The sequence below is a fragment of the Pseudophryne corroboree genome, chromosome 2 (genome assembly GCF_028390025.1).
Source record: "Pseudophryne corroboree isolate aPseCor3 chromosome 2, aPseCor3.hap2, whole genome shotgun sequence".
NCBI lineage: Eukaryota > Metazoa > Chordata > Amphibia > Anura > Myobatrachidae > Pseudophryne > Pseudophryne corroboree.
This window is the reverse complement of record NC_086445.1, coordinates 865,986,449-866,011,237: the sequence shown is the minus strand read 5'-3', so window position 1 is coordinate 866,011,237 and position 24,789 is coordinate 865,986,449. Positions and strand designations below refer to the sequence as shown.

Sequence of the window (24,789 nt, the reverse complement as noted above, 5' to 3'; positions counted from 1 at the left end):
TATTCTGAAGGCTGATTGGCTCCCACAAGATCTTTTTCCTATCCCATACCTATTTTAGATACCTTATCTGACAGAGGGTATTTCTTGGTGGTTAGAGACAAGTGGTACAGCGCAAAAAAAGGGTTACCTTTTGTTTTATATATATATATATATATATATACATACATATATATATATATATAAAAATAAAATTTGTTAATAAACAAAAAATATTTTTGCTTCCTAACTTTTGTTGGTCTAGCACAGGGGCAGGCCAGCATGCCAGCTGCTGTGGAACTACACAGCAGCTACAGGTTGCCTACCCCTAGTCTAGCAGTGATAAAGGTGTGCAGCTACTTAGCATTTTGAGAACATTATAACTATGCCTCCTTCCTGGGCAGTGTGAAGAATGTGAGAGGGTGGACCAATGAGAAGCCGCAATCACAGATATTGTGGCCCTCTCATTGGTCCTACCGCTTCCACACGTGTTCTGCAGCCATTCTGACGTACCAGTTTTTTTTATTATCATACAGAATCAGATATGGAAAATCATGGATCATGGAATTCTTACCCGGTGTTTACAGCCAGAATCCTTGAAAGGACAAAGAACTAATGCAGAACTGCAGCTCTCCTTTAAATGCCCACTCAAGTCTTCTCTGGCAATAGTGGCAATGCCGCACTGGTTGGGACAGGAGACTGGGTATCGAGGACATTGATACTGGTGACTCTGCAAAAATAAACGGAAAGCCACGTAGTATGAAATGCCAGTACAAGTAGAATTCATTCAACAGGACCATCTATATAAGATAAACACATATAAGTCAACAGTTATTCCAGGATATGTGATCAACTATGTTACACTATACCTTAGTAAACCCTTTAGAATTTAGGCTCATGCGAGCAGAGCCCTCTCATTTTTGGAGTATCTACATGGGGAGACAGGAACCACATTTTTAAATGATTGGGGGTGTTCAAGTTACCTCCCACCCCAATAAGACTGAAAAATGCCACGGAAGGTCAGTGGCTGTTGCAAATACAGTGGGTGCTGGTAGCACTGCATAGGCCAAATTGGATTGGTTGCAAAAGGACTACACATATTCAGATCATGGCCAACAGCTGAATAGCTTCTATGGTATACTAGTCTGGGATTGTGGCGCACCTAACCATGGCCTTATCTATAGTTACTGCTTCCTTTTACACAGAACAAGAGAAAGGGATGGAAACAAGCAAACAAAAAAAGAAAATAACACACTTGTGATTTAATAGCTTTTTTCTGAATTAGATACAAGATAATCAGCAACTGCTGTTGTCCTTACTCTTGTCACCACAATAAAGTTTTGACACTGCAGTGACACCATACCTACTGTAGCTTCAGAAGGAATTACTGTACCCCCTGCTGTTCTGGAGGGCACAGGGAGCTATGTAAAACTACTAAAGGTTAACATCTTTTATGTATTACTTTACGTATAGGAAAATATTGGGTAAACCTTCGGAGACTAGAAGGCTAAAGTTTTGCATTAGCGAGCAGACCTCTGTCACCTTTTCTCCATTTCCCTGCTGTAATTACTAAACTAATAAAAGGATCACATATCCTGTAATTTATCACACGTTTGCTAGAATGAATAGGAGTCACCTCTCATCAGAGGGGAGTTATTACTGATTGCCAGAAATCAAGATTAAGATAGAGTAGGCATGATTTGGGATACAGATGGCTTATGGGGTAGAGGATAGTATGAGTTAGCAATCATCCAATAACAAACATTGTGACTAGTAGAACAAACATGTCAAAGCTCTACTCAGAAACCATTTAAAAGTGAGGTGAGATTTGGTCATCACTAATGTGGATTTAGGCAGTCTAATAAGGATAACTTGTCTCTATAAATGGTGGTTCTGCACCTTAAAAATAAAAAAAAGTTTAAAAGAACCATGTACTGTGGCTGTTCAGTACAGAGTAACAGTAGTCTCATCGCTCCCCTTCATCTATGATCTTGCAGATGTCTGACGAGTCTTCACTCTCCCGTATTCTCATGCTCAAGCTCCTAAATGTGAAGCCATCACAGATACTGTAGCTACAGGATAACCTAAGATTTAACGTCTCGCCCAGCTGTATGTGGCTTGGTTACCACAGTTTATGCTGTGTGCAGGAGGCGCTGGACATCATAAACCTGCAGCAAGTTACAAGGTCTTTCACACAGCAACTGGAGTGTGAGACAACCAACAGGAGTGCAGAGAGCCACCAGACTTACACAGAACCATGGGTGGCAACCATCTACTCCTCTGATCCTTGTACCCTTATATTATAAGCTCCCGATCATTACCTGGATGGTGTCAAACACAAACTCCTTGCTGCAGTAAGTGCACGGCTGAGTACGCTTAGGGCACTCAGACAGCGAATGCTGAGATAAGACACGTCTCATCATGCGAGCGCCACACTTGTTTTCACAGTATACACTCTCCTGGGGACAGCAGCCCTGGTGATCCTATGGATAACAAGGGAATATAGGGTTAATGCAAAGAAATGTTTCTCAGTATTGAAGCAAACGCGTGAGAAAGAGGAGAAACGTTTACATGTTTGACAGAACTAATGCATCAAAGATTATCGCTCCAAACTGTAAATGTGCAAGTCATTAGCTGGACATGGGAAATACAGAACTCAAGCACTGTAGCTGGCATAGCAAGGATTTTTTAGAGGTTTTTGAAAATTGCCTTATAAGTAAACTCATTTAAACGGTCTTAAATATAGAAATAGTAAAAATAACATTGGAGGGAACATGTGCAAAATGTGTTTACTATTAAGTGTGGAAGGTTCTGAAATAATATTCAATATCACCCAGAGAAATAAACACACACTAACTCCCCTCATGCAGCAATATTCTATTTGTTAACAATAAATAATAATGAAAATATTATGGGGTATATGCAATTAGCGGCGAATCGCGGCAATTTTTCGGACGTTTTTTAATTCGACACAATTCGACCGTCTAATTTCGGCAAGTGGGTGCCGAAATTGACCATATTCAATGAAAAACGTATTCGACAGTCCCGCTGACGAAAAACGGCCGATTTGACGGATTTTGTTCCGATTTTTAAAAAACGGGAAAAAACGGGAAAAAAAATGGCGTGGGGTCCCCCCTCCAAAGCATAACCAGCCTCGGGCTCTTCGAGCCGGTCCTGGTTCTAAAAATCCGGGGGGAAAAATGTCATGGGATCCCCCGTATTTTTAAAACCAGCACCGGGCTCTGCGCCTGGTGCTGGTGCAAAAAATACGGGGGACAAAAAGAGTAGGGGTCCCCCGTATTTTTATTTTTTTATTTTTTTAAATTGTTTATTTTAATTTTTAGGTTATGAATATCATCACAGCTCCCCACCACACGTGGGGTGAGCTGTTCTCATGTAACAAATACAACCAAAAACAGAGATATAACCTTAGAACAAAGATCATGCGGTTCCCAGCTTGCGACAGGAAAGAAAGGAGGTAAATAAGAAGAATAAGATAACATATGAGTCATTAATCATACATTTGTTAAAACGAGAAACAGTTATGGATTATACCTCTGGGTGAGAGAAATAGAAAAAAAAAACACGCACAAAGAAAAAAAAGATAAAAAAGAGACCCTACTGTCGGGTGGGAACCGGAGATTACGTACTTAACTATGGCATTAGAAAGACGAAGTCTAAGGAGAGAAAGAGAGAGCATGAGGAGAGAGAAGGGGGAACGGGACAAGACGGGACGGGAATAGGATAGGGGGGGGGGGGAAGACCCAGGTTTGGGGGCGCCGCTAGTGCGCCTCCTCGATCCGCTGACCTCGTATAGGGCGTTAGTATATAGAGGGAAAGTGCTACCTGAGGGACACGAAGAGGTCACATTTAAGGGCAAGCTTGTAACTACTCGTCAGGATAGGAGATCACCGAACTCAGAGCAGGAGAGCCATCGAGCTCCCGGGGGATCGTAATCCACTTGCGGGAGCCTGTGAGTCGAACCATAGTTCCCAACTCAGGAGAAACTGGAAAGATCTATTATGGAGGTATGCAGTGATTTTTTCCATGCTTGCGAGATACCATACTTTGTTGATGACTTGCTTAATAGGGGGGGGCTCCCTCTGTTTCCATTGAAGGGCAATTGAGCATCTAGCTGCGTTTAGGATCTGTGTCAGTATTTTACCGGAGTTTGGGGGAGCGGTAGTAATGGGGAGGCCTAGCAGGAAGGACCAAGGGGTTTTTTGTACTTGAGTCTGGAGTACTGCACTCAGCAGGTGTGCGACTGCATCCCAGAATATTGTGATTTTAGGGCACGTCCACCAAATATGGAGGAAAGAGCCATGTTCCCCGCATTCTCTCCAGCACATGGGTGATGAGGATGGAAACATTTTATGAAGTCTTGAGGGGACAAGATACCACCTGTATAAGATTTTATATGCGTTTTCCTTTACCAGGGTTGAGATAGAGGACTTCGCGACCGCAGTGAAGATGTCCGACCAATCATAGTCATCCGGCACCGGTCCTAGATCCCGTTCCCACTGGAGTACGAAGGCCGGGGGCGTCTTCTGATCCCGAGTCTGGAGAAGGGAATACAGCAGAGAGATGATTCCTCGCTCGAGTGGTTTGTGATAACAGTAGGACTCCAGCGTGGTGAGAGGTTGGAACGGGGACGAGTTTGATAAAGAAGTGACAAAATGTCTCAGCTGGAAATAGGTGAAAGGGTTCGCCTCCGGGAAGTCGAATTTCGTCATGATGTCCGATAGAGGAGCGCAGGTTCCATCGGAGAGCATGTCCAGAGCAAAGCGGATGTTCCGTTCCACCCATGGACCCGATCGGGTCAGTGACTGACCCGGTGCGAAGGAAGGGTTGTCCCATAAGGGGGTAAGCGCCGAGGGAGATGACAGTAAGTGAAAGCGACGCGTGCAATAGTCCCAGATCTGACAGGTGAAGTCTAGCACCGGGTGCAGTTGTAGGTGGGGAGATCTAGTTCTAAGAGGGGATAGGAGTAGGGATGACAAAGATGGGATGTGGCTAAGTGCCGTCTCCAGCTGAAGCCAGCGTAAAGTCTGTGTAGGGGCGAACCAGGTTACCGCCTGGCTGAGATGGGAGGCCAAATAATATAGACGGATGTCTGGGAAACCTCTACCTCCTTCCTGCACTGGTTTGCTCAGAGTTGAGAAGCCTATTCTAGGCACCTTGTTTCTCCACACAAATCGGAGCAACCATGAGTGGACTTGTGCTAACACAGATTCCGGAACCTTCACTGGTAGTGTCTGAAACAAATAAAGTAAGCGGGGGACAATGTTCATTTTCAGAGCTACAATGCGACCCAGCCATGAGATAATTAGTGATTGCCATTTATGGAGGTCGGCTTTAAGGATTTTGAGCAGTGGCGAAAAGTTTTCCTTATATAAGTCTCCGTAGCGGCGTGTAATAAAGATCCCCAGATACCGAATTTTAGAAGCGCACCAGGTGAATTTAAAGTTGCTTTGCATGTGGGATAATCGGGGAGGGGGGATGTGGAAAGGGAGGGCCTCCGTTTTGGACCAGTTAACTTTGTACCCCGAGACATGGCCATATTCAAGGAGGAGGTCAAAAAGGTTCGGCAAAGAAGTGTGTGGTGAGGAAAGCGATAGGAGGACATCGTCTGCAAACAAAGAGATTTTGTAAGTAGAGCCCCCCACCGTCAGCCCCCCGATGTCGGGCGAGGCTCGAATGCGGGCTGCTAATGGCTCTATAACTAAGGCAAAGATCAGAGGCGAGAGTGGGCAGCCCTTTCTGGTGCCGTTGGAGATAACTAGGGGGTCCGACTGCACTCCATTCACAGATACTCTGGCGGAAGGGCTAGAGTACAAGGCCTGGATTCCTGTGAGAAATTCCCCATGAAAGCCGAAATGGGCAAGAGTTTCGAATAGAAAGGGCCAACCTATCCTGTCAAACGCCTTCTCCGCGTCCAGAGAAAGCAAAAGAGCAGGAGTGTGCGTAAGGTTGATGTAGTGAGCAAGACTAACAACACGTCTTGTGTTGTCGCGGGCTTGGCGGCCGGGGATAAATCCCACCTGATCATTATGGACCAGGTGTGGTAATACACTATTCAATCGGAGGGCTAAAATTTTTGCGTAGATCTTGATATCCGAGTTAAGTAGCGAGATAGGTCTATAGTTAGCGCAATTAGAAGCGTCTTTACCGTCCTTGGGAATAACTATAATTTTAGCCTCCAGAGCCGATTTGGAGAAAGAAGCTCCCTGTATAACAGCGTTGAAGAGGGATGAGAGGTGGGGTGCAAGTTGGGGAAGAAAAGTCTTGTAATAGGCGGCCGTAAAGCCGTCTGGGCCCGGCGCCTTGGTAAGTTTTAGGGCTTTAACCACGGTGGCTATTTCTTCGTCGGAGATCTTTGAGTTTAATCCTGCAGCGTCCAATGGGCTCAAACAAGGCGGTCGGCATTGGGATAGGAAGGCACGGATGGCCTCATGAAAGTCCGGGTTCGATTGAGTGGGCCCATGGGCATTGTACAGCTTTTCGTAGAAGCGAGAGAAAGCTTCAGTAATACATTTAGGATCAGCTGTTTTCTTGCCAGAGGAGGACTGGATAGATAGGACATTGTTCCTAGCAAGTTTAGCCCGAAGTCTAGAAGCTAGTAGTCGGTCAGCTTTATCCCCTTTTTCGTAAAAGGACTGATTAAGCCATTTCAGGCTAGTCTCTACCTTCGCCGTCAGGAGCATGTTTAATTCTCCCCTGGCCGCGGACAGGGACGAGAGATCCGCTTCGGACCCTGTTTTTTTGTGTTTTTGTGAGAGGGACGTCACTAAGTCCGAGAGCTCCCGTATGCGTTTGGATCTGGTCCTCTTGTTATAAGATGAGGCACTAATCAGGCGTCCGCGTATTACTGCTTTGTGGGCGTCCCATAATAACATAGGGGAAATAGATGGGGATGTATTCGTTTTAAAGTAGTGTAAGATTTCGGCAGCTATGTGAGCTTTTGTTTGAGGGTTCAGAAGGAGTCTGTCATTCAGCCTCCAAACGGGGTGTCGAACGGGAGGGTGCGGGCCAGGGACGTCCGCAGAAACCGGGCCGTGGTCTGACCATGTGCTAGGGTGGATGGAGGCGTCAAGGATACATTGGGCTGGCTCCGCACTTAGGAATATCATGTCCAGTCTTGTGTAAACATCGAAAATGGGGGAATAATATGTGTAATCCCTAGCATTTGACTCCTTCACTCTCCAGGTGTCGAAGAGGAGGTGCTGTGACAGCAGGTGGTTTAGAGCGGCTGCGTTGCGCGAGTGAGAGGAGCGCATGGATCTGGGCAGAGGTTTTGATCTGTCCAGGTCGCTATCCAGAGTTATATTAAAGTCCCCCCCCAACACCACGCTGCCGTTTCTGTGCAAGGCTAAGAGGCTATTTAGGGAGCGGAAGAAAGGGGCCTGAAGCTGGTTTGGAGCATATACGTTCAAGAACGTATAGGGGGATCCGTTTAGCAACCCTACTAATAGCAAGTATCTGCCTTCAGGGTCCATCAGTATTTCAGAGGGGGTAAAATCTAGGTGGCTGGCAAAGAGTATAGAGACCCCCTTCTTCTTGCGCATGGGGTCGCAAGCATGGAAAGATTGTGGGAAAGATTTTGATCTAAGTTCGGGATGCGACTTACCCGAGAAGTGGGTCTCCTGTAGGAATACGATGTCACCCCTAAGTTGTTTAAGGGACTGGAATAAAAAAGAGCGTTTACGTGGGCTGTTTAATCCCTTCGTGTTTAGGGTAATTATTCTAAGAACCATGATGTTGAGGTGGAGCACAATTCCTGTGGAAGCGCATCAGCGGGACCCCTGGGGAGAGAGGGGAAAGGAAAGGGGAGGAAATCAGAGAAAGAGGGGGAGAGAGAGTAAGAGAACAGAAGGAGCACAGGCAAAGATTAGTACCAGTATCTTGATAACAGAGAAATTCCATTCTCACTAGTCGGACCCAAGGAAGAAGGAGACCCGCAGGTCTAGTTCGTCCGACGTCGACCTCGGAGGTCGAGTGGGGGGTGGATGAACCCGGCCGATCGGAGCGGAGACCGGGTCCCGTGTGTGAACAAACTCAATTTAAATGTATGTATTGCGGCTTGTAGGCCAAAGGAGCTAACAGGGAAGGGAGGAGAGAGGGGGAGGGGGGAGTGGAAGGGGGTGAGCCGCATATTGCGGTTGGTAGGTAGAAGGATCCAACAGGGGGGGGGGAGAAAAGCAAGTTCGAGGAAACTGAAGGTACACATGGTATGTCTATTACGAAGCAACAGTAGTAGCATTGGGATCGGTTTAGATTAGGAATAGAAGGTTCGGCCCAGTCGGGTCACCCGGGACAGGAGCCCGCGCGGCCAGGCGCGCGGGTCCCTGTCCCAAGGGCCCGGGAAGGCCCACCCAAAACACATTCACCAAGGCAACAAGCGGTCAACAGCAATTGTCTAGAGGGCTCCGCGCCATCGGATGGGGGGTGAGTGGAGGGGGGGGGGGGGAGGGAGGAAAGGGAGCACAAAGGAACCAAGGGTAAACACGGCATGGCAATCACAAGGCAACAATAGCAACACTAAGAGTAGTATAAAGTAATAAGAGAGAGGCCGCGGCCCAGTCGGGCCGCCGAGGACAGAAGCCCCCGCGGCCAGCCGCGGGGAGCCCCTGCCCTAGGGGCCCGAGAAGGCCCGCCCGCCAGACATGCAGCAGGGCAATAAACAGTAAATAATTGTTATATAGAGGGTTTTGCACCCCATGCGAGTCTCAGCAAAGCACAACGAGATCCCCCGTGGTACGCTGAGAGCCCGTTCGGGTATCACGGTCCTGTAAGGCCTTTAACATATGTCGGCTCATGTATCCAAAGAGGCACGTGTTGCCGGTCCAACTGTGTTCCATTCTGGGGATGGGGCCGTGAGGGGAGGGGAGGTGTTGACTGGTAGAGGTCGTTGAGATGCGGCCGGGGGGCCGGAGATGTTCAGTTGACGGAGCAGTTGTAGGGCTTCGTCAGGAGATCTGGCGGAGAGGAATTTACCATCCGCCCTGACCTGGAGGGCAAAGGGAAAGCCCCATCTATATCTGATGTTGTTGTCTCTCAGGGCTTTGGTTATGTCCTTTAGTTCCCGCCTCCTATTCAGCGTAACCGGTGACAGGTCCTGGAAGATTGAAAGATCTGAGCCTTCGAAAGAGGTAACCGGAGACCTCCGGGCTTTGGCGAAAACTTGATCTTTGACCGCAAAGTAGTGAAACCGTAGGATCACATCTCTCGGTGTTTTAGCATCCTGGGATCTAGGACGCAGGGCTCTGTGAGCTCTATCTAGGAGTAACATGTCGTCTGGAACAGAGGGGGCGAGAGTGCGGAAGAGGCGGAACAGGTAATCCATGAGGTGGGTTTGCTCCACCGTTTCGGGAACGTTACGGATTCGAAGATTGTTCCGACGGCCTCTGTTGTCTAAATCTTCTTGTTTATCTGCCAACAGCATAACATCGGTACGCATTTGGGTCATCTCCTGTTCCGATTCTTGTTGGAAGGCGATGAGCTCTTCTTGTTTTCTTTCGATGGCGTCAACTCTGGAGCCCAGGTTGTCCACATCGTTTTTCAGGCCCGATATAGCCTCCTGTACCTCCGCGCGGATTGATTTTTTAATGTTGCGCATTTCGGACAGGAGAAGGGCGACGTCTGCTTTTGTGGCGGGTGTAGAGGAAGAGTCATCATCCGAGTCCCGGTCAGAGGAGGGTGGAGGTGAGGCAGTTTTCCGGGTGGAGGATGGGGTAGAATTCTTGAAGTAGCCCACCAAGTTATGGGCGTTCGTCTTTTTCCCCCCTTTAGGCATCGTGGTGGTGAGGGGTGAGAAAAATTGGTAGTCAACACCTGGGCAGGTATGGGGGAGCTCCTAGGGCATTAGGATCGCACACGGGACCTGGAGCGCTGCATGACAAGATCACATGGTAAGCGGTTCACAGGAGGATGGCCCGCAGAGCCCGATCGAGTGCGCTGAGGTGGAAAGGTACACCCTTGAACTCCCAGTTAGTTTAGGATCTCCCAGGGTCGTCCAATGGGCCGCATCCGTTGTCTATGTGGGCGTAGGAGATGGCGCCCTGAGGGTGCCCCTGGTGGTATCAGTGCCCGCAAGCCCACAATTATATGTCGGCTAACAGTGGTGAATGATTAGGAGGGGGAGAGCTCGTGCCAGGTAGTGTGTCTCCCCAGGTGCTGTGCGTTGAGGTGCCCCGTCGGCCGTATGTATGAGGCAGTGCAGCCAGATGGGGGAACAGCGCCTATGAGGTGTGCTTGGACCCTATGGGCCTGTTCTGTGGGAGCTCAGACCTGACGTAGTACAGCGAATCTGGGGAGGGTAGGTGAAGGGATATGCAGTTGCCCAGACTCCGGACCGCGAGCACTCCCATCCCCCGCTGCAATGCAGGGTTATGCTGTACTTTTATATTCCCTGGCCCAGGAGTGGGATACTAAGCGAGAGCAACCTCGGCTAATATGGCCGCCGTGTCTCCCGCCGACCCGTCTGGCAGGCCGGGGATGTGAGCAGGGCCAGGATAAAGCCCCTACGAGGGCCGGTATTGTGATGACCCGTGGTAGGAGAAAAAATGTTTGTTTTGTGTGTCGGGGCAGCGGGGAGAGATAGCCGCGGTGAGACGCTGGGAAGCACCAGCGTATGACTCACCCGCCGCGTGAGACCGCCGCCGTCAGCCGCTCAGAGCTCCGTCTTCCGACCTCACTTGCAGAGATCCCCAGACAGCCCCGGCTCGGGGGGTAACTCCCTTCACTCGCCTGTAGTCCTCGGGGTATGGTGAGTTCGTCTCCCGGGTTTCGCCGTCCGCAGGTCTGCGCTCTGCAAGGGGGGGGAATCCGTACTCCAGTCCCCGGCTTCTGATGGAGGGGAAGGCCGCAACCCGTGGGAACCCTTAAAAGGGCTCCCCGGCTCCGCGACCGAAGCCCCTCGCCCTGGGTGACAAAGGGCACAGGTATCCTTGTCTGTGCGCCCGTGGGGTACAGTAAATCACTGGTAACAGCCGGTATATGTGTGGGGCTGCAGGAGCTCACATGAAACGCTTCCTCACAGCACATCAGCCAGGCCACGCCCCCCCCCCGTATTTTTTACACCAGCATCGGGCTCCACTAGCTGGACAGATAATGCCACAGCCGGGGGTCACTTTTATACAGCGCCCTGCGGCCGTGGCATTAAATATCCAACTAGTCACCCCTGGCCGGGGTACCCTGGGGGAGTGGGGACCCCTTCAATCAAGGGGTCCCCCCCCCAGCCACCCAAGGGCCAGGGGTGAAGCCCGAGGCTGGCCCCCCCATCCAAGGGCTGCGGATGGGGGGCTGATAGCCTTGAGAAAATGACAAGAATATTGTTTTTTCCTGTAGTACTACAAGTCCCAGCAAGCCTCCCCCGCAAGCTGGTACTTGGAGAACCACAAGTACCAGCATGCGGGAGTAAAACGGGCCCACTGGTACCTGTAGTACTACTGGAAAAAAAATACCCAAATAAAAACAGGAGACACACACCTTGAGAGTAAAACTTTATTTCACACCTGCCGACACACACATACTTACCTATGTTGACCCGCCGACTGCCACGTCTCCTGATCCGACGATCCGGGGTACCTGTGAATACAATTATACTCACCTCAATCCAGTGTCCAGATATAAATCCTCGTACTTGGCAAAAAAAATAAACGAACACCCGGACCAGCGGACTGAAAGGGGTCCCATGTTTACACCCCTTTCCCCGAATACCGGAACCCCGAATGCCGGGAGTCACTCCTGTCACAGAGGTCCCTTCAGCCAATCAGGAAGCGCTACTTCGTTGCACTCACCTGATTGGCTGTATGCGCGTGTGAGCTCAGACAGCGCATCGCACAGCTCCCTCCATTACTTTCAATGGTGGGAACTTTGCCGTCAGCGGTGGGGTTACCCGCGGTCAACCGCAAAGTTCCCACCATTGAGTATAATGGAGAGGCTTTGCGATGCGCTGTCTGACAGCTCAGACGTGCAGCCAATCAGCAGAGTGCCAGGACGTTGCGCTTGCTGATTGGCTTAAGAGACCTTTCTGTGACAGCAGTCACGGGGGGGGGGTCTCTGCATTCGGGGAAAGGGGTCCCATGTGTAAACATGGGACCCCTTTCAGTCCGCTGGTCCGGGTGTTCGTTTATTTTTTTTGCCAAGTACGAGGATTTATATCTGGACACTGGATTGAAGTGAGTATAATTTTATTCACAGGTACCCCGGATCGTCGGATCAGGAGACGTGGCAGTCGGCGGGTCAACATAGGTAAGTATGTGTGTGTCGGCAGGTGTGAAATAAAGTTTTACTCTCAAGGTATGTGTCTCCTGTTTTTATTTGGGTATTTTTTTTTTTCAGTAGAACTACAGGTACCAGCGGGCCCGTTTTTCTCCCGCATGCTGGTACTTGTGGTTCTCCATTTTTTCCCGGGATTTTACCATTCCATCTAAAAAAATATATATATATTTTTAAAAATATATAAATAATACTTGTGCCTCCCAAAAACACAAACCAAGTACCTAATTCCTTCTAATATAAATAGATATGCTATTACCAATAAAAAGAACACAAAAAAAACCATGTTTTAAATTTTTTTTATTAGATTCACCCACCAAAGTGTGGCGGATTGAAAATGACGAATTTACTGTCTAAAAGCACTGTTGTCGAATTTCCAAACTTCAATTGAATATACTTTTGTCGAATTGCCGCATTTGTACCATTGCAGAAATGTTGAATTTGACAAATGTCGAATTTCAAAAAGTCGAATTTTGAAAGTCCGTTTTTTTGATGGAAAGTACTGAATTGCATTGTCGAATTTTTTTTTTGGGCGAAAAAGTCCAGTTTTTCGACAATTTCGGGAATTCGACCGCAATTGCATATACCCATAAAACTACATTTTAACAATATCACATGCCTGCAGATGCAGAGCATTACAGTTTTATGTGGTACAGTCCATTGCGCCCAGCAAGGATGCAGAAGTCTCACCTCATAGGCCTCTCCTGTGAAGTCGTTGCCGCAGAACTCACAGCGAACTTTGCGTTTGGGGCAGTCATGCTGCATGTGCTCCGGCAAATCTCTGCGGATAAGTTTGGTACTACATCGGTTAGGGCAGGGGATCACATTGAAGGCACAAATGTTGAGATGAGTCTGTGGGGACAAAATAATTACTAAATTAACCCATTTCTGAAGTTGCAAATTGAAATGATGGTAATAAAGTTGGTCGTTTAAAAAAAAAGAGCACTAGTCAAAATGCTTCTGATAAGCCTGAATGTTCCGGAAGGTGGCCAACTTAAAGAGCTGATCTTTTTCCCTTAACCGCAGTATTCAATAACTTAAGCCCTGCAACTCTGCCCTTTTATGCAGCTGTTTTATATGTGACTACACAGGAAAAAGACTATCACAATAACATGCGGGTGAGTTGAATGGTCGGGGAGCATGGGGATGGGTCTGAATGCTGGGAGCCTATCTCAGCCCTACTCACTGTAACTCTCCCATCACTACAGTAAGCTACAGTGTCCACTGTGTCTCCTACATGTATCCCTGAGTCTTCTCTTGCTGCTGCTGACTGAGCTCCAACTTAGTGCACTTCCTGGTCACATGACACATCCAAGTGCCCATCTATCACAAGGCCCATCCCCACACTCAGAGGCATGCCACTATTAGCTCCCTTTCTGTGCAGCTTACTGCCCGTGGTGTGACCCCACCCCCAGCTCTGTAAAGCAGTGTCTGATTGTAGAACTGAGGCAGAGCTGTTGCTGCCTCATCTCTCGTCTCCCTGCAGCTCTAGGGATCTCCACAAAGCTGGTGAGTGTTAGCTATAAAAAGGATTACAATAAAAAAAGATGTTTGTATTATAAATATCTTCTCTGTATTATTCTAATTGCTTTTACATAAAATCTCAGGAGTTTGACAGGGAGTATGCCTACTGTCTGCACCTACAATCTCCTTAAAAATGGATGCTGCAACATCACCTAACCAGTGGAAACGGGAAGTGACTCAACCGGAAACGAGGATGCGTTCCATGGCTTCGCAAACATGGCAGCTGCCGCCTGGAGCCCGCACATGCGCAGTTCAACTCCCCAGACGCCCGGAAGTGGGGCAGAAGTGACGACCTCCGCATCCAGGACCGAAAAGCCCGGATTACCATGAACTTTTGAACTTTTTATCGTAGTTATATATATAGTTTAGCACTGCATTCATATTGTTTGCATGATAATTTTCCCCTCTATCTGTTTAGCACTGCCACAGCAAATTTTTAATGTCCCTGACACACAAGTTCTAGAAACAGGAAATTATGTAATCACTTCCCAATAAAACTAGGTATAAATAGGAGTCCTGTCCCACTCCTTTGCAAACCCCTTGATGAAATCCACAGGATGAAACGCGTCGGAAGTCTCTGAGCTTATTTCTCTGTTAAGCATCCACTACTCGATATTTTATGCCTCTTTTTATGTCTTGTATTTAATGTGTCAGTTTTTCTCTGTGCTTTTGCGCTGTGAAACAATTTTTTAATGGCCTGTTTTTATAAATAAATTAACATATTGATGATTTTCTGAAGTTAAGTCTATATATATATATATATATATATATATATATTTATTTTGACACCGGTGGTCGCTCTAAATATCCTATCCTGTTTGTATATATGGAAAAAGGGGATAGACCTAAAAATAGCGCTATGTATGGAACTCAACCTCAAGACGTACTCCCTGTTAGATGGAGTACAAAGGTACAAATGCAAAAAAAAAGGTGATGTCAAAGGGAGCTTATCTATGGTAATATCTTCCAGGATTTGACCACCATTCACTTAAAAGATTCTGGTTTATTTATATAAAAATATTGAACAATCACAGTGAATGACAAATGGCTGACATAATTAAAATGCAGACATCAGAGTGACTAGACCGACTGCTGACTAGGAGTAGCCACTCTTCCTGCTGAGCATTGTCTACATAAACAAAATTGTGGCTTATAGCGAATTCAGCATTATTCAGCATTATTGTATTTGATTGCCTTACTGACTTGGCATATTCAATACAAATCTAGCTGTGAATTCAGCGCATTTTTTATTGCATCTGTTATTGCAAGCTTGTTTCTACTGATTTTTTGTGGGATTTATACGATCTTTGATAGGTCATCCATTCTCTTATGTTCTTCCGACCTTTGTGATAATGAGCCCCTGATGAAGTCCAGTTGGACGAAACGCGTTGGGTTTTGATTCGGATATGAGAACATTGGATATGTACTAATTAAGAAAACAACATTGGATTAACGAATTGTCCGCAATATACGGTTTCCATATCTGATGTCTGCATTTTAATTATGTCAGCCATTTGTCATTCACTGTGATTGTTCAATATTTTTATATAAATAAATCAGAATCTTTTAAGTGAATGGTGGTCAAATCCTGGAAGATATTACCATAGATAAGCTCCCTTAGACATCACCCTTTTTTTTGCATATATATATATATATATATATATAGGGAGGAAGGGCAGTGGGTAGACTATAGTGACCCGGGAACCTTTACTATATAATAGTATATATAAGTACAGTAAAGGTTACTGGGTCACCGTAGTCTGCCCACTACTCCCCCCCCCCCCCCAAATATCTTGCTAAAATTATGTATATATATATATATATATCTTCCATACATAACTATCAGGGATCATAGAGTCATCCCTGGGATTCTTCCACATACGGTCACCAGTCTCCTCACCTGGAGCTGCTTTAGCTGTCCACTCCAGCGGCAACCCTCCTCACTGTGTATACATCGAATAGTCAAACTGAGCACTTGAGTTTCCAACTCTCGGTCTGGGTAAATCTGTGCCAAAGACATTTAGAAACACACATTACATAAAATGAACAGGAATGTGGGTTTACAAAGAAGGAAAGCAAATTCTAAAAAAAAAAAAAAAAAAAAAAAAACAATGGTCACATTTGCCTTGGGATGCCACCTGCCATTTCTGAGTGTCTCCATGTCTTCAGCAAAGCCAACGCCAATTGTCCACAAAAATGTGTAGTAAAGCGCACATGACAGCTGCTGGCTCAGCTGTGTCTCTATCAGGAATGCATTTGTCATTTACTGCCACAAAAAAGTGAAGAGGGGGGAAATCAAAGAACCCAGCCTCAGTCATTTCATTCATTCCTCCTTACGGAACACGTGCAACAGAGAACAGTAGAGATTTAACAGAAGGAAAGGGGACAGCGTTGTTCTCAGACTCTCCATGTATAATTGTAGGCTGGACTGACAGGACACATTCACATTGAGGCCCGGTACACACCAGCACAGCCTCTCCCCCTAATGCAATTATCACAATGTCCCTTTTCTCTAGTGCATCTCAAAACTGTACTGATGTTGCTTTATCTCCAGTCTGTGCTGGGTTTGGCTTGGACGTAAGATACAAAAGCATGGTTTATGCTTCTGTACGAGCTGCATTTAAAAAGGCGCCTGGAACAGACTGGCATTGTTGTGGGATGCAGTGTCTCCTGGGCTCAGCACACAGTGGTTCTGCAGAAGTTTTCTTTGGCAAAAGTTCTACTTGCTAGCAGTGCCATTGGCTATTTTAGAAAACAGAACCTCAAGAACAGCACAAATATCTGTCTCTGAAAAGGAACAACCATGTAATTTGCATACTAACAAACTGACCTTCCAATGGCATGAAAATGTTTCCCTTTAAAAAGAGAGTCCTAGAGTTCAACTAAGACATTCCCTAGTAAGAGTGAATGTTAAAAAGGAGGAATCTGCCAAGTAGAGCGCTGTAAATGCAACCCACTGATGGGCTGCTGCCAAGTCACAAAAAGGGTGCGCAATTCCTTCCAAAACTGCAATAAAAATAAATGGCTGCACAGCCAACATCAAGTAATTCTCAAGATCTTGAATGATAGAGTTTGAATTCCCTGGAAATATTGGGCATTACAGAGTAGGAGTTAAGAGATGGGCCTATCCTTATTCTGATCTACCACTGGAGATCGGAATTGGAGAAGAGTCCGAAGCTACTGTATTTACAGGCCTCAGACCAAGGATGCGTTTAGCCTCATCTTGTACACAGGTTACAGCATGTGAGATAAAGTTGCCGAATTTATAAAATGCATAACAAGTAAGACTATAGTAAACATTGAAACATAACTGCGAAGGATAAAGTGTTTTTATTTTTTTGTTTGTTTTGATTACTACTTAGAGCACAAGGTACTATGCAATATAACTAAATAGAAAGCTAAAAGGTCTTGGTTAGAAAGAACATTAATATAACCTTGGTTTTACACAATGAAGCAAGTTTATAATTTGCAAATAGTTTTTTTTAACTGAAGTGCATTTAAAAAGAGTGTGCACTTCCTGTATAAAACACAGAACACTACATCAACAGCACGGTCTGTTAGGAGGCGTATAAATAATGAATATACCCTTACCTTTGCGTAGTCAAGTGGCAGTTGGTCTTCTGGACATTTAAACACACCTTCACTGCAAAAGAAAATACAACAAGGTTAAACAGCTGACTATAACCATTGGGACAGAAATTGCAAGATTTAGATATCTTTGGCATCCTCTATCAAATAATATAATATAATAGGCAGTTATCTAAGTGAGATTAGAGGACAGAGAAGGGACAGTGAATACTAATGGGCGTCTATCGGAGTTATTCAAATGTTGCTTCAATCAGGCCTGCAGAGGTCACATTTCTGCGCACAGTCCCGGAGGCTGCGAGCTGAAATGTGGGAGAAGCCAGCTGTTTGGGCGACCAAACAGGACTTTTCCCCTCAGCACCCATTAGTTAAAATAGGTTTTGCTGCTTTACGCGGCTAAACCCTGTCTAATTTGGCGCAACAATCATGATAATTAAAGGGCACCTAGAACAATTGAATAGCAACAATAGGCGCCCTTTAATTATCGCCAATTAGCAAACATTTAAATAGCCATCATAGATGCACTTTGTGAGCATCAGACAATGGAAAATAGAGACCTGTTAGTCGCGGATCAGTATATGCATATAGGCTAGAAACATTTGGGTATTTTAGATCAAAACGTGACACTCTTTTTTGTACACATGCGTTGGTAACCAGCCTGTCTTGAGTCTAAGCTGCAAATCCATGTCAACAATGCAATTCACTGTCCTGGTCCAACCCTCAGGGATACATTGTAGGGACTAATGTTGTGTCCCTTCATCCCCCAGCCTGACACGTGCCATGTGGTACTGCAGGCTACAGATGAGAAAGATTTTGAACTTCTTGATTAATTGCAGAGCAAGCTGGCTTGCAGAGTTACAAAGTACAGGTGGCACAATCTTGATTAAAATTCTCACGTGTATTGTAATTCCACACTATGGAGTCTATGTATAAAGCCTTGGAGAGAGATAAAGTGGACCATGATAAAGTACCAGCCAACCAGCTCCTAACTGCCATGTTACAGGCTTTGTTTGAAAAGTGACAGTTAGGAGCTGGTTAGTTGATACTTTATCTCAGTCCACTTTATCTCTCATCAAGGCTTAGTACACAGACCTCTGTAGGGGTATCGCAGAGGTGGACGCAGGGAAACCATCAGTTACAAGTGGTTGACGGTTTCCCTCTTTGCATGCATCCGGGCAGCACTGCACTGATATTGGCGCTCAGGTGTGCTCGGACATTCTGTGCCTGCCATAGGGCAGGTGTGATGGTATGCCCAATGTTGCGCCATAAATGCGTCTTTGTACACACATTGTCGGCTAAAACAGGTGGGTGTCTCAATAGGATGCTCATCATCCACAGAATTAACATAAAGACGCAGTAGCAGCTGCGACTACTGCAATAGCGTCCACCTCTGCATCACCCCCTGTATTTGTAAATCTTCATATTGCAGATTTCTTACACTAACTGGAGGCAGCAGTCAGGAAGATCTTAAGCCAATTCCTACAGCAACACATACTACACTTTGCAGACAAATGCAAAATTAAGCAGACACATTGCGGAAGTTCTGCACACTTCTAATGCTGACACGTCGGCAGAAAAGGAAAAAAACATTCTGAATTTGAGGACTCGTCACATTTTAGTATTGTCATTATGCAAATCAAATATACTTAAATGTGAAAGAAGATCTGACAGCCAACTACAACCCAAAACAGAATTACACGTCTGTACTGGCCACCATGTGGTTAATGTTCCCTGCGCTATTTCCAAATCTAAGGTCACTACCAAGCTTTGAACTCTTTCCAGAAAAATGCAACAACAAAAAAAATAAAAATGGAAAAAATATATTTATAAGATAGATAATGTTTAGTTGGGTAAAAAACGTTCTCTGAGAAAGCCCGCAGCCCTAACCTTAATAATAAGACAGAAGTGTTCGGTCTACTATTCAGCAAGGCATCTTATTTTACGTCTCTGAGATCAAAGAGCTTGCTTGTATCAAGTGCTAGTATTTTCTATATTTAATGAGGTTATCGTACAGCCGTCACTAAATTGAACAGGAGATGTCTGGGCCTTAGGCCATTTTCTTTAATGTAGTAAAAATAGAATTATGTATATCAAACACAACAGCATTAGAAGAGACTTTACGTGAAGATAATTATAGGGAAATGATATTATTGCATATTATGTAAAACAAATAGTGCATGAAAAGCAATTTCGCATGGCATAACCCTGTATTGAAGGTAAAATGCACTTTAGATGTAATGTGTACTTGAGCTTAAACACTGATAGAAGAAGTGTATGAAAATTAACATTTGAATCTACAGTAAATTGTAACAACCTATAAAAGGCTTGGGGCCTGACAAACATCATACGCAAACCAGTTGTAGATTATACCCCATTGCGTGAACAGAAATAAAGCCATATATTTGCCCGTGTGCATCGTTGTACATATCTTTGAGGTAAGCCTGCTCATTTAGAAGTACACAGGGAATTCAATTAGGTGTGGGGTTTGTTACATGGGGAATAGCTCTGGGTTTCATGCTGCGACTTATTCAATGAATCAGCATTATCCCTGCACAGTAAACCATATGTTAACGCATGCTAACCCACAGTTTTTGCACAAAGTGCTGAAATCTATGGGTTTCCCTGCAAGTTAAAGGCAAAGTCTGCATTTTAACGCAGAAAATCCTGCCTCTGGGGATTAGCGCATTGGGTTCCTGATTCTTTCAATTAGCTGTGGGATACACACTGTGGCTACTTGAATCTCCCCCTTGTGGTTTGATATCTACCTATCTAAATATATTTCTAGATCTTGCACACACACATCATACCTGACCAAGCAGAGATTTTCACAATGGGACTTTTAAAGCTGGTAAGTAGTTGCAGGATTTGTCTTACTAGCGCTCCCTCACTGCTACAAATGACTCAATATGAACCCAATTACAGAGCACATCTGGCCTAATTTGCAGATGCTGCTGTACTCCATCTTGCCAGCTGGCAGCTGAAACTTTATTCTGAACTCTCTCCCCCTCTGGTAACTTCCTCCCTTCACATAACCTCAGCTCTGCTGCAAGAGCAGATACTGTACATCATGGGTCTTCAACCTGTGGCCCTCCAGCTGCTGTGAAACTACACATCCTATCATGCCCTGCCACAGTTTTGCTATTAAGGTATGCTAAAACTGAGGCAGGGCATGCTGGGATGTGTAGTTCCGCAGCAGCTGGAGGGCCGCAGGTTGAAGACCCATGCTGTACATACTAGAATGATGTGTGTGTGTTTCACACAATGGTCCACGTGTAAAGTGCTCCTTGCCCAGACCCTGTAGTGCATTTCACAAGGCTCAAGTGGACTCCAGTATTGAGGAAAACTGGTAGAATTCAGCACATTCCTGTATTGTGAGTTTATAATAGCACAAAGATAACGAGGATTTCACCACTTTATACTCACAATACTCAGGTACGGCCGTTACACATCACCCCTATACACGTCTCCGCAAATAACAAAGCCACCAAATAGGATAAAAACTAAGTAACACTGAAATATACTGATGTCCTTCAGGATCAGGGACATAAAAAGGAGGCAGTCAGGAGTCTGAGAACATGGGGTCAGCCTCAGTGTGTCTGTCCCACTGGCTAGAACATACCCCCAACCAAGCTAATATATAACTCTACCCCTTGCAGTGAAATTAAACAATAACACAAAGCCACAGCAAAGCGAATGGGCAAATACAAGGCCATACAGGTTATACTATAACTTGTGACATTCTCTTTCTGAACTGTTACAGAGTTCACTCTGAGAAATTACTTTACCTCACACACCAGGAGCAGCGACCAGCACACTGACAGCCAGGACTGACACACTGACAGCCAGGAGCAGGGACCAGCACACTGACAGCCAGCAACCGTAGCAAGGACCGGCACACTGACAGCCAGGAGCAGGAACAGCACACAACAGCCAGGAGCAGGGACCAGCACACTGACAGCCAGGAGCAGGGACCAGCACACAACAGACAGGAACAGGGACCAGCACACTTACAGACAGGAGCAATGACCGGCACACTGACAGCCAGGAGAAGGGACCAGCACACAACAGCCAGGAGCAGGAACCAGCAAACAACAGCCAGGAGCAGGGACCAGCACACTGACAACCAGGAGCAAGGACCAGCACACTGACAGCCAGGAGCAGGGACCAGCACACTGACAGCAAGGCACCAGAGCAGGGACCAGCACACTGACACTATTACTGTAAACACCTTGTCATCTGGAGAGAGCAAAGTTCTTCTGCTTTTACTGTCTGGGGAATAGGGCTGTCCCAGAGCGAGTCACTTTCTAGATATGAAACATAGTACTAAGGATAGATATTATACTAGGTAAATAAGGGCACAGCAATACTGAAGTAGATGACGTCAGTAAGAACAAAGCCTATTTATAAATACCATTTTCTTCTACACATACAAAGCTAAAGTACATAGGTTATTCCTCCTAGAAACCTTCTATGTATAAACAAAGATCAGAGAAATCTAGTGCACTGTGACCATTTAAATTCATATCAGATAAGATTCTTTTCATGCATTAATAAAAACACACCAGCAGCGCGTCCTGGCACATGGGTGCTGGGGAAGTACACAGGATCTGCCCATGCTGGCACAAATCACTCATCTACAACATCAGAGGCTCCACATTATGATGAACCACTATATAAAATGCACAAACACACATATTATATATATATTTATATAGTCAGGCTCAGCGGTAAGACACCAGGAGCCTGTGCAATGCCAACAGCAGATGTCATATACAGACTTGTGTATCCTACAATACACAGATCCTGCTCGGCAGTGCCAGGCAGCTGCTTGTCTCCACGCCCAAGAATGTTGTGGGAATTCTTCTATGGAATTCCCACTTTCACTGAGAAGGGCCAAAGCTGTTTCCTGCCAATCACCTGCTGTTTAACATGACACGGGGGTTCCCTGTGGAACATTACTGGATGAAGTGTGTGCAGTATGCCGGCACCTGTCCTATCCCGTGCTCTCATACAATGCTTTGTTCCTGTAAAGTAAATCAATATGGCTCACAGCAACAACAAAATAATAATGCTGATAATAATTCCTTATACACAATTTTACCTAAAAGGGATCAGCAATCAAGTAAAGGAGTACATCTACATATTATGTATCTTGGTGTTTTCTTCTAGAACAAAAGGGTTTAAGTCCCAGTCTTTTGTTCTGGAAATTCTGATCTCTCTGACGTTCCCTTATACTAGTACAGATGCTAAATTATAAGACAATCCTTTGAAAAGTGACATTTTTGGAGGATTGACTAGAATTAATATATTAATAAAGAGGCCCCATAGTGAAATAATGTAAATGTAAACACTGAGTGGCAGGATATGACATACCTACCAGAATAAGCGCTGCCCCCAGTCAGATTATACATTTCCACACTTTTATTTAAACTCTGCCCCTTTGAAAATTCGCGAATCAGGACTTTACTGCTGAAATTGTGACAGTCTTCGCTCCACAAAAAATGAAATATACTTACTTGCAACGACCATTCTGAGCAACCACAGGTTTGCTCGGAGGTCCCATGGTGCATCTATGTACGCAAGCGGTGGATCTAAGACACAGTCAGTGGACATCTCTGTACAAATCCCCATTGCAGCGTCGTTAGCTTATTTTCACAGAACGCAGCATGCAAATATGCGGTTGCTAATAAAACTGGGTCCTGTCCACCTCTGAATCAGGCACATAGAGACAGCTAAAGCCACAAAGCCAGAGACTAGTGTCATACAGACAGTTTCAGCAGTATAGCCAAAAATTTGTGTCAGAGAGATAGCTTCAGCACGGCCAAAGAGTTGTGTCAGAAAAGGTCTAAGTAGCACTGAGAGACAATTGTGTCTGTCAAAGGCAGAGAACATCCAGAGTGCAAAGACAAGCAGACGATACATTTAATGAGCTCAGAACAATAGTGACCGCTTAAACTCCAAGGCTTCCAAATGATTACCTCATTTGATTATGTACTGGCAAAAACACACTGAAATAAAGTAGTATAATCAATTTAAAACGCAGCCAGTTTGCTCCAAAACCTCAAATAACCTGCTATCTCTCTCTCTATATATATGAAAGAAATATAAGAAACACCACTCCAGTATTACGCAGTATGCTGTCTAACTTGTACAAAGCAAGCCTGCTAAATCAGCTTGTATTTGTGAGTACCAAGCTTCCTAACTGTATCATGTGGATTAAAGGCCTAATGAAGTTAAACTGAAGCTGCTATAGCAACGTCCCATTTCCTTAGATGTTTGATACTGTATTTACATTTGGTGTGTAGATAAGAGGACCCGATTTAATTTTTTCAGTCATTTTCTGCAAGAGCAGGTTACAGGATGCAGTCAATTTACCTACAATCAAAATCCCGACTGTCAAAATACCGACAACCATTGACCGATGGTCAAAATCCCGTCATGGTCAAAATCCCGACAAGGTCATAATACTTACATTTAAAATGTCGACAGGTCAAAAAGTCGACATAAGTTTTTCATGTTTTTTTTTTTTACTGGAATCAACTTGTTCATACTTTACCATCCCAGTGGACATGGAGGGGGAATATAATAGTGCCCGTAGCATGGCGAGTGCAGCGAGCCATGCAAAGGGACATGTTACACTTATACGGTGTCCATGTCGACCTATGTTGACATACACACCAAAAAACAATGAAAAACTCTTGTCTAGTTAGAAGGTTTGCTACATGTAAGCTTTTTCCGGTGGTGTTCATCACACTGATCTGCGAAACAGTTTATTCATAAAAAAAACAAAAAAAAAACAGTTATGGGATTTGGCGCAGCATAGTTTGTTTTACTCTCCTTTAGGGGGACATTTACTAAGCAGTGATAAGAGCGGAGAAGTGAGCCAGTGGAGAAGTTGCCCATGGCAACCAATCAGCACTGAAGTAACATCTATAATATGCATACTATAAAATTATACAGAGCTGCTGATTGGTTGGTGGGGCAACTTCTCCACTCTTATCACTGCTTAGTAAATGTCCCCCTTAGTCTATAAATTAATTATATGAATACCATGGCAAACATAGTGTCACGATTTAGATAGTACTGTTCCATTTTGAGAGCTCTATCCCAACTGGGGCTGGAAGATTGGGATGTGTGTCCCATTCAACGCTGCTCTGCGTAGCAGACCAGTGGAGAGTGGGTGCTGCGTGCAGCTGCTACAGTGTGCCTGCCAATAAACATGGTGGGGCTGGACAACGGCGATTGAAACTGATGGAATTGTGGGGTTCCATCTTGGCACTACTTGGGATAAATACAGGAATTCCAATATAGCAGCTGCTTCTATAATTTTGCTGCAATATAGACATTGATATTATCAATCATTAAATCTACCATAATGTACATATTTACCACAGCAACTGGTGACAAAGGCAGTTACCACGGCCA

The 24,789-nt window shown here is 45.3% G+C and overlaps 1 protein-coding gene across 2 annotated transcripts in view; it reads right to left on the bottom strand.

The window, feature by feature from the left end:
- The window catches only part of TRAF4 (TNF receptor associated factor 4), a 51,445-nt gene that overhangs the window by 6,072 nt on the left and 20,584 nt on the right, over positions 1–24,789 (bottom strand). Inside the window, exons 1-6 of one of the 2 annotated variants that reach the window (XM_063955893.1) lie at positions 22,881–23,104; positions 17,371–17,422; positions 15,680–15,784; positions 12,946–13,107; positions 2,298–2,459; positions 551–706 (exon numbers count right to left, since the gene is read on the bottom strand). In XM_063955893.1, the coding sequence (XP_063811963.1) occupies positions 551–706; positions 2,298–2,459; positions 12,946–13,107; positions 15,680–15,784; positions 17,371–17,422; positions 22,881–22,927 (684 nt within the window). In that variant the 5' untranslated portion in view covers positions 22,928–23,104. Of the gene's footprint in view, positions 1–550; positions 707–2,297; positions 2,460–12,945; positions 13,108–15,679; positions 15,785–17,370; positions 17,423–22,880; positions 23,105–24,789 lie in introns of those variants that run through there. The other variant, XM_063955892.1, reaches the window with a different exon arrangement.